At 34.6% G+C, this 11579-nt stretch overlaps 1 protein-coding gene across 1 annotated transcript; it reads right to left on the reverse strand.

The window, feature by feature from the left end:
• Positions 1-10143: 10143 nt before the first annotated feature.
• LOC100375666 (galanin receptor 2b-like) lies at positions 10144-11287 on the reverse strand. The gene has a single exon (XM_002733329.3). It carries the CDS (start codon positions 11285-11287, stop codon positions 10178-10180), a length of 1110 nt encoding a protein of 369 aa, XP_002733375.1. The 3' UTR covers positions 10144-10177.
• Positions 11288-11579: the final 292 nt, after the last annotated feature.

The following is an 11579-nucleotide window of genomic DNA, read 5'->3' on the forward strand; positions in this document are numbered from 1 at the left end:
TAATAAATTACATTATGTATATTTTATGTCATATGATTGCTCCAGGTATAAGTTCAAGTGTCTCTCAATGTGTCATTTTACTTTCTAAACAATACGCATTTCGTATGATCATTATCAGCAGTATATGTTACTATTTTCGAATGACTTAAGTTGCCATGGCGCTGTAAATGTCATTATATATAATTGATAAAATAGGTAACTGTATTAAATTTTGTATTTATTTCATTCTATTTTTTTGCAGCTGTATAAGTATTCAATAATTCAATAATGGCGTCTTTTGTGTTTGGCCTGAGGTTTAAGTGAGCATATTCAGGTGTATTATGAGTTATACTGCAATTTAGAAGTTTGGTATTTATCATGTGTTCTAGTTCACCTTGTATTGGAACATTACCAGTTTACTTAAAGAACAAAACCCCCAGGAGATCATATTGAAATCTAGCGGTCATGGCGGAATCGAATTACATTGATTAAAGAAATGTCATCATGTACGCTCTAGGATTATTGAATCAGTGTAGCTTAGTTACACCACAAAAGGCAGTTCGTTTGAACAATAATATGTGGTGTATTCGCTCATTGGCTTAGTTCAAGTTGATCTGCGGGATTAGTAGTTGGAAATGCCGCTTTTCACAGACAAAAAATACAATTACCCAAACATTATTTGTGGTTTCCCTCGTGACAAGGTCATTAGAATGTAACATTGCCGTTCGATGATGATTGTATCATATCACACAACTTTTTTTGCTACTTTAAGTTTTGAACTGTATGAAATTGAAGACGATGTCTTTTATTGAATTTGTTAGTGATTGATGTATTTTTGATCAAATTACGAATTCAGCCGAAGTGCTTATATTTATCGAATTGTTTCTTTTAATACGAATTGTGCTTTCTTGATATGTGCTTATGTCATGAAAGTAATTTTGTGCGTTTGTTTTTCATGGAATTGATATTGAACAAGAAAATCAGTTCAAAGAACTGTTACACTGGAAATTTATATTTCTTATAGCAACAACAGTAACAGTTTACAACAGTAAATTGTACTTCAAACTTTAAATTAGCGTTTCGATTTCATTTAACAAGTAGTAAATGTATGTTCTAAATGATCCAGTTACGCCGATCCTTTTGTGCCAATACTAGCATCAGATCTTTTGGATGACAACCGATGGCATGAACAAGCCGCAATATCATATAATATATATATATACAATTACTTGACACTGATCAAAATAAGGAAATATTTTCACCGAAGAAACCAATGTGGAAAAATCGAACTTGTTGAGAGTTATTTACGTCACATTCGAAAACTTTCTTTTGTTTGTACTGGATGCAGAAACACCAGGCAGTATTCACGACCGGAAGACCGGGCATTTTCACTCCATGGCAAAGCCCGAAAATTCTTTGGTGTACAAGATTATCCTTCCACGTGCGTCATATATACATTTGGTTGCCCAAGGTTAGTTCAAAGTTCGTACTGCTTCCTCGACTTCAGCTGTTTTCACCGGCGTTCCACAGCAACCCGCGTAGAGCACATGGAAATACATGGTACAGTTATGAACGTCTTAGCGGCATGTAACTTCCTGTGACGTAGCTCCGCCCCTAAAAAGGAGTCGCATCGACCACTTCATGTTTGCGGTACTTTTGTGATAACATCATCAACCGAGTATTGTCAACCAAGGCAAATGTGAGAGTGAACTGCTCCCTGTAGATTTGCATGTTTCTGATATGTGATGTGTTGTCATTCACGACTGAAAACATTATCTGATTTGTATTATTATCTGATTTGGGGGGACAGTTTGCAAGAACACACAGTTGTCGAAATTAAAACAATTCCGATATAAAAGATTGTTCTCACCGAGCACCAACACCATAGTATGACGGATAGGGCCAATTAATAGGAATAGTGAAGTGGTCTGTGTGAGTGTTTACAGCACATATGATATATATAACTTTGGACAATGCAGCGAACTACAAGTAATAATAATGGACGGATATGGTATCGGATACGATCTGTGGCATACTGTTCTGTGAAACTATATGAAAATAATGTCATCCAATGTATGCCCAATCGTAACGTTTGTTAACGCATTTACCGATTCCCATGAGGTTTCGAAAGCCAACTTTGACGTTTTGTGGAAATCATTCTCCGTGTCACCATTTTACTCTCACTGAAAATGTAAACTTTCACGCCTTGCTAAATATATCCTTTAATGTTTTGATCATTCATGGTTGATCTCTATGTGGTGGGGAGATCTTAATTGCACAAGTTAAGTCTAATGTTGCAATTACTTGACATGGAGGCATACGAATAGTTATTGCTAATTCAATGTAAAATAACTAAAGTATTCGGCGCCGTAGAAAACAAAAATCCATGCCGAACAAATGAAATCCGCATAATTGTAAGAATGCTGCAGTATCGTCATGACGAAAATGTCATGACGAAAATGACGAAATGTTTATAGCTATGTGATGCCTTAATTAAAAAAAAAACAGTGTCGCCTTATATATTTAGGTATATATCGTGTAACTTATTGCAATAATTGCATTCATCGCTATTGAAAAAGAGTAGAGAACAATAATGTACCATTTGCTTTTTGTCGCCTTTGATTCGGGTCACATGATCGCGTGCCATATTCTCCGTCACGACTCACCGTTATTACTGATTAGTAATAACATCAACTAGTAATTAGACTGTTGTGATACTACATTTGGGGAATATTAATATAATAAATAATATGCGCTATATTTATGTAATCATTGTGTAATTTATTACTATAATTGTATTTATTGCTATTAAACAAACAAGACAGAGGCCAACAACGATCCATTTGCTCCGTGTCGCCTTTGATTCGAGACACATGATCGCGTGCATATTCTCCGTCTCGACTCACAGTATTTTACTTATTGGTAATAACATTAACCAGTAATTATGTTGTGATGATATTACATTTGGGGAATATTAATATAATAAAAAAATATTTTGAAGGCATGAATAATATATGCGTCTTATAACAAGAATGATTTTGGACTGTTATTTTTATGGGCAAAATAATCAGATTGTTTTCTGTAAACATCTGATTTCATGTGACTAAATTACATACGTAACAGAAATATGTGTTAGTATTTTCTAAATTCAGTCATGTATTAAGTAACAGATGAAGATAATATTTGTCTATTTCACATATATAAAACATATCAGTAGTCATTTAGTAGCAGGTTTGGAAAGCCAAACACATCAGCCTCGTTTCAGGACGCAATATACGTTGTTTCTCTGTGAAATTCTGATGTTGAAAAAATGAGTATTGGACAATAATGTGGCGAGAGTCAGACCGAAGGCAAGATTGTTATAAAACTATTTTACTCTCACACTCTGACGTCTGAAAAGAGACATCATTGTATTTAGAAATTCCTGCAATAGACCATTATACTTGATCGACATGATGATACACTCGGGAAAACAGAAAAGACAGCTCAGATTAGGATGTAATAATAACGTAATGTAAGTAATACAGAACTTTATTGATTTTGATGATATGGATGAGCACCAAATACCGAAATTTACGTCCGAGTGTAGGTATTGTTTGATACAAAAAGTGTGCATGAAAACGTAAATGGTGGTATTCGTTGTTCTTATTACTAAATGGTGACAAAAATGGCAGAATAAAACAAAACAAAAATTATGTTTATTCGTGGGCAGTCAGAGTGAATTTTTGTTTTTCGCTCTTTCTTACCCAGGCAGTCTTGGCTAGATAGTGTTAAAATTTCGGAGCTTTGTCAATGTTAGAACATACTCAAAAAACGATTTTAAAATATAGGATACTGAGGCATGGGTATGCGATTAAAAGTCCCGAAAGTTTGTTCACATTGCTTTTTGATTGACAAGTCACTGTTAATGTTATATGCAAATGAGTTACTGTCCTCAGTTACGGAGCAGCGGTGTGCGACTTTCTATCCTGGCTCCATGTTTACTTACCCCAAGCGCGATCAACTAGCAAACTACAAACAAAACATACAAGACGTAACCGCTTCCAGCATACAAGCGGAATGAAACAAAACATACAGTTGTAAATGATAAGTAAACTTTTCACCCTTAAATAATTTGATTTTTTATTTATTTTCATGTATGAGGAAGTCCCGATAGGGCGATTTAATTCTCGCATAAAACAAGGCCAGAATTTCTTTTGTTTTCTGGGTGCATAGATTTCAACTTTTTCCATATTGTGGGCGAAATTAATAAATGTTTCCACACATTTTTACTCCAAAGGCATTTTAACACTGAAGTAAAGATTTTCTCGTTTCGCTGTAACGATCACCGTGCTAATAAAATTGTGATGCAATCGACAAACACCACTGCTGTTGCTGTCACTGATAACTAACTTTTCAATGTCAAAATACACAAACGTAAAATGCTCGGTTAATTAAAAATAAAGAAAAATACCCTGGAAATTACAGAAAAATCGGCAACGAGATGCTATTTTTAAACACCGCTGAAAAAATCATGCACTCTGCGATGTCATCTTGGTTACCTTAATCTGAAACCCCTTTGTCACCTAGCATTCACCGGTAGCGATGTCGTAAACTACGCTGTATGGCTGTGCTTGGCGACCTCTGGTACTAAGGCACTCTATGAATGAGGTATTTGCATCGGCCCGTCTCGTCTGTAGTTGAATGGGACTTCATTTCGATTTTTTTTACCGGCGTTTGGGTGATTGAGTACTAAAAAATTGCGAACAGCCGTTGTGTAGTCATATATTAGTGCCCATTTTAACCGGGTCCTCTAACTTCGCACGGCCTATTTTACCGGAGATCGCGATCGCGGAAACTGTGTCATACAAAGTATTTTTTTAAAGGTTTGAGGGAAGGTAAATTTAGACTCAACCCACCCAATGGCGATCGCTATGTTTATATAACTGTATGAATATCGCATCGGCTTTACGTAATCAATTGTGCCCTCCTCCAGTGGATTTGATAACACGGCGCCATGAGAGTTTTCACGCAAAGTTGTGATTTCACGGACGATTTTCCTGCCATTTCCTCGAATTATAATTATCTTTATTTTATTTTTAACATCAGCAAATGTCGGGGAATGGTGTATTTCTACTAGTTCATTTTACATATATGAAGCGAATGATTCGTTTTTTACAAAATGGCGATATTCTCAGTTTCATTTTACTCAAAATTATTGTTTTCAATAAAATCATCAGGGGCGATTATTCAGGTCTATCCTAAGTAAGTAGCTCCGTATGGTTTCACTGTCTTCACTGGAACAGAAACAACATAGCTGGCAATTAGCGGCTATGTTAATTGTGAACGATTTATAAAATGTGAATGTTTCGAAGAGCACTGCGTAAAAACTTTTCAAAGGAAACAATAATAAATAAGAAACTTTTCCTGGTAAACAGAAGTTTTAAATAAGTATGTAAATCAAAATCAAAGTCAGGATATGCATTCACAAGTAAAATAGGGTTAAGTGCACTTTCACCTAACCCACAACCCACACCACTCAATAGTACATAATTGTAAGCCATGAAACTGGAAAGTTTAAATAAAACTCTTTCAAATGATATATAACTTGATGGGTACAAGTTATATTTTACTCGTGTAATTACAGTAATTAGAGCCAATTAAAAAAATGTCTCTTAACCTGCATCTCTATCTTAAATTACTTTCTGAAGATATTCGTTAAGGTAATTATACACATACATGAAAGAGGATAGTTCAAGTGATCAGTGTGTGCATGCATGTTTATGTTCAGATATATTGTAAGCCTTGTCAAGATATGTGGAGTTATCACCGACGTTATAGACTTTTTCAATACAATATATTCTCAAACTTAATACTGATCAAGATGACAGGTTAATGGCGTTTGTTCTCATTTGCAACATTCTCACAACCCTGAGAATTACCCAAACTCTTCTATTTATGTATAATACCTTACTGATTGTATTTTTTGAATTGGCGACAATTTGACTTATTTACATTGACCTACCATCAGATTGTAACGCTAACTGCCATGCCTTTAACATTAACAGGCATCCCTAAGGCAGTTATTTTCATAACTGCCAATTATCGTGGTTTTAGGGTAACTCTGGATGGTTATTTTCCTCAATTTATTAATAGTTTTCACAAACATACTTAATATAACCAACTTCTAGATTTGTGTATACAGTTTTTTCGACACTTGTTTTGACACGGTTGGCGAGGGCGTGAGATAATATTTAACAATAATGGTTCAACACAACAATAAGTACAGTATGACCGGTCACATCAAACATCTCAAACTGTTTACTCCATCACTTATTTCGTAGCACCTTCTCTCCAAATATTCATGACACGTTGTGTTCAGAATGGATGCGTGAAGAAAATACACTCAATACAAATGCGCGTACAGAAATTTAACAGAGATTGCTGTTTGCACGTAACCCGTCACACGAAGACACTATATTTGTATTAAAGATTAATAAACCCTGGGTAATAAGACTATTATAAATTGTTCATTTCCCGTTTTTAACATATCGAGTACATATGGTGCATGTCTCGTCATTTATACTTATATTTCACAAAAACGTATTTCACCGACTCTATAACGTGGAAACTCATTAAATATTCAGGTAAAATCAAGATAATTTGATAAAATCAAAATAATGTGTTTACATCAGGCGAACGAACTATGGTCACTATGCCGTTATTATATATACATGTGGTGTACACAACATATCCCTCAATCGTGAAACAGCAAGTGTAATCGGTTGTTTCATGAAGATTCGGCACATCTTGTGACGTTGCACCCGCAACACAGTATTGAAAACAAATTTTTGTGGTCTAAATGTGGAATTTGATCAGCTGCGAGAAATATGATTTCGTAATTCCTACATTTCAATGTTGCATGAGTCCATCATATTATTACTTCTTAACAAATTACATCTCGTATAGCAGTGAATGATCCTTGTTAATTTATTAACAGCCAAGACGGTCGGATAACTATGAATGTATGCGATATAAGAGCATACTTAATTATTGTACTCGTATTTATTTCGTCACTAAATTGGCGTCTGTTGTATTGCTCCCGGGGTCTTCATTACACGCTTGAACTATTTTAATTGACTTCGGAAATAATCACGTGTTTAATTTGCCATCCTAAAGAGTATGCGTTCTATGAGAATCAAAAGGCATCAGTTATAGTCATTATCCACTGACGATGAGTTTGAATGGTTATGCACAATTAATTACACAGGTACTACTTACATACCAGTCGTACTATTCGTTTTTTTAGAATAGAGATTGGATTTTACAAGATGAAAATGAAAACTATATAGTCCATGATGCTCTGTGTTTGGGTGTACTGGCTGTTCAGTAGTCACTGTTCTATTCATTGATTTACTTGTTAATAACACGATCATTAAAAATCGGATTTTAATTTTCGTTCATCAAAAAACTGTAAGGAAATGCATTTTTAAAAATTCACTCTTCAGAACAGACATTGTGTGAATTTAGATGATTTACATTTCAAAAGACCGGTATAAATTTCAATTCACTCGTTTAGATTGAAATTTACGTAGTCACGATTTACCATTGTAGCAGGGTAATATTGCCACGAAGCAAAATAATTTTTATACACTCAACTGATTTAAAATAAGATACCTATCTATGATACAAAATTTGATCAAATACATGCGAATCGAAATTTTATTTCGGGTTTTATTTTGAATTATCGTAGTTGCACCCGTTTACTGACAACAAACTAAATATAGATGGTTTTGGAAAGTGTTATTATCATCAATGTCAGTTGTCAGCAGTGAAGTAGAAAACAACTTTCAAATTACCGATCAGATTGACATGTGACGGTTGTCACTAGCCGTATATCATAGTCAGTGCTCCCCTCGAATCATTCCTGTAACTCACATGTTTTATTTCCTTCCTAGATGTTGTAATGCTACTCAGATATAATCACAGGTATCAATAATGTGTGCTGACCTCGACCTAAAGGACAAAATCATCAAACTATACATTTATCATATTCACAGTACCAAAATGTTAAACAGCGGAGTGTTGGAATTGGAACTAAAATTGAAATAAAAACAAAAATAGATAAATAAATAATAATTTGCATGTACAAACAAATAAACATATATTTCAACATGAAACATTGGGGCTTGTGATAATATCATTGATCACGCCCGAATGTCAATTGTGTTTGTGTTACACGATATGCACGTTATGTAATTTATTGCAGAGTGTAATGTGTTATAATGACAGTTACTTTCTTATTTAATGTTATTTATCAGTGGAATTTATTTGCTGGCATTAAATACACATGGTCACATAAGGTTGTGCACCGTACATCCAAATACCAGAGTGGGAAAGATGAAACTAGACGGATCGATAGCGAACGAATCGATTCCGAAACAGCGTTTTGTTAATGCTCGAAAAGCATTAATAATAACCTATATATGTCTCCAATTGTTAATATATATTCTAACTTAGAGAATTGTTCCTTGGATGATCGAGAATGTATATAAAGGTAACCATGTAGTAATGATTTGATAGTTACTCATTTGAAAGTTGGCCATATTAGTATAGTATTTGATGGTATTTTGTTTTATATTCAACTATAGCCAAAAGAAACCCTTTTTCATAGTAAACATGTAGGTGTCATACATGTTCTTAACAAAGTAAGTGTATTATTCATGCCCATTAAAATGTATCGGTTCGTCATCTCATTTGTATTCACACAACGTATTGGTATCTAGGCACATGTGTCATAAAAGAAAACATGCATTTTATTCATTGATATAATCCCTGATGTTAGTATAAACTCATTTAAGTATTGTTCCATATTCTGATACCACAGTGGCAAATTCTAATGCTGAAGATAAGAATACGTCTGCCACTTACCAATAAAGAAAAAACACATTTGCACAGAACGTTCGTATATAACAGTGTCAAAACCCCCTGGCGTGTACGGATGTCTAATAAACTTTCCCATTGCAAGAGTTTCAGAATTTTTTTTGGGGGGGAAGTACGTTTCCTGCAACAACAAAAACTACCATTAAGCCGAGAGTAAAACTCAATTTAGGGTAATTAAGGATTTTGTTGAATCAAGAATAACGATATTTTGTCTAGCATACGATCTGATATTTAGATTAACTGTGAGATTAACGATACGTTTATTGTTAGTTTATCTAGCATTTAATCAGAGATTATTAGTACATGTGACAAGGTATCGTGAAAATAACGATATGTTTATTGTCAGTTTATCTAGCATTCAATCAGAGATTATTAGTACATGTGACACGATATTGTGAAAATAACGATATGTTTGTTGTCAGTTTATCTAGCATTCAATCATAGATTATTAGTACATGTGACACGATATTGTGAAAATAACGATATGTTTGTTGTCAGTTTATCTAGCATTCAATCAGAGATTATTAGTACATGTGACAAGGTATCGTGAAAATAACGATATGTTTATTGTCAGTTTATATAGCATTCAATCATAGATTATTAGTACATGTGACACGATATTGTGAAAATAACGATATGTTTGTTGTCAGTTTATATAGCATTCAATCAGAGATTATTAGTAAATGTGACAAGGTATCGTGAAAATAACGATATGTTTATTGTCAGTTTATCTAGCATGCAATCAAAAATTATCTGTGAATGTGACAATATATATATTAAATATAGTTTAATAATATCCACATTACAAGCCCAAAATGACTTTCGATTTAATGAAAATACATCATTGTAATGATTTAACTCCAGTGTCAATCATATAATATTTAAATCATGTATTCTTTATTATTTTTTTTATACAATATATGGTTGATATCTGGCGGCTGTTTTGTCTTCGCTGAATTATTCAGTGCTGAAACACATACGAGATAATATTATTACAATTTACTAAAATATAACAAAGCAGGCATTTTACAGGTGAAATAGATAGAAATACAATACGGAATGATTACGGAAGTATCAATAGTGAAATTAATTGGTCGCCTTCTACATATAGCTTGACTACAAATTAATCTAGTATTCAAATACTTAAGCTTTTTTCAGTATAATATAGATAGTACTCTACATATAATTATCACTACAAATGTACATCACCATTGTTCATCGCTCACAAAAGAATTCGACTTGTTGAATGGCGAGCAACGTGCTAAGTACATCTCAGTTACGTAACAGTACTACTTATCATCGATACTCCTGTTCTCCCGCCTGCCCTCGTTGTGCTGTTCGCGTCGTCTCCTGTCATTGAAGAACCTTCGGCAGATACCTTCGATCCCTTGCATTTATAAAAGCATGGGAACAGTTTTCTAAATTCTTTTCTGAAGCTCTCATTGAAATATGCGTAAAGTATGGGATTAATCCAGCTGTTACACATTAGAATGAAAACGCACAAATTGGAAGGAACTATTGACCATAGAAAGGGATTCAGTGGAAAGTCGACGGTCCATGCGTAATACATCTGGATCACATTGATTGGCAGCCACGTGATAGCAAACTGCAACACAACAAAACTTAACATTTTGATGGCTTTTCTTTTACTACGGTTGCCGGAATTGGTCGGCGCTTTGCTGAACCACAAGGTGAACACCATGATTGAATACAGCGTGGCTAGTATAACCAGTGGTATCGCATACATGACCAAGAAATCGAAAATTCGTAATATTTTGTCCACTTCAAAGTCTGTGACATAGCAGAAATGGTACATGCTGTGAGCGGTGATTGTGTCGTTCCCTTGCTCTATGTAAATAGTGTCGTTTCTAGACACAATTCCCACCGTTGCAAACTTGCCGCATGAATATCCCAATGCACATACCCATACTAGTACGCACCCGATAGCTGCGTGCTGGAGAGTCAATTTTGGCCTCAATGGCTGAACAATTGCTCTAAAACGATCAACACCAATACAAAGCAGGGAAAAAGTCGTACCACATTGCGCCGCCCAGTGTAGGTAAGCTGTTATGTTGCACACAGCTTTATTGGACGTTTCCATGCCGTAGGCGAATGCACCAATATGAAATGGCACAAATACAACTGCAAGCAATAGATCAGAAACTGACAATGATACAATGAAAATGTTCGTTGCAGTCTTTCGGAGTTTGGGCTGCCGAAACACAGCTATGATGACCCATAGATTTCCAGCGATGATTAAAAACATAAACAGGACACCAAGCGACACCGTCACCTCGGGAGGAGTATCAAATGCGTAAACTTCTTCCAGAAATGCATAATAGTCGAAACTATATTCAAAGTCGAAGTTTGAATCGTTCACTGACATATTGTACCTGTCAAACAAAAAATAAATAAATATACTTAGATAATCATATGATTGATATATTAGAGAATATTTCCACCGAGTAAGCGACATGTGACGTTTGCCGTGTAAGTTAACTCAGATTAATATTCATAGTAATGTTGTTCTGGGCACAATCATACTACTATCAAGTGAAACACAAAATATATGTGTATTGACATTGATACACGGAAAAATATTCAATTAAGTGTTGTTTGTGAGTCCGGAATTGTCATTTTTATTAATTGTGATGAGTTAAAGTGTGCCTTTTTAAATT

The sequence above is a fragment of the Saccoglossus kowalevskii genome, chromosome 14, assembly GCF_978046115.1.
Source record: "Saccoglossus kowalevskii chromosome 14, keSacKowa6.1, whole genome shotgun sequence".
NCBI lineage: Eukaryota > Metazoa > Hemichordata > Enteropneusta > Harrimaniidae > Saccoglossus > Saccoglossus kowalevskii.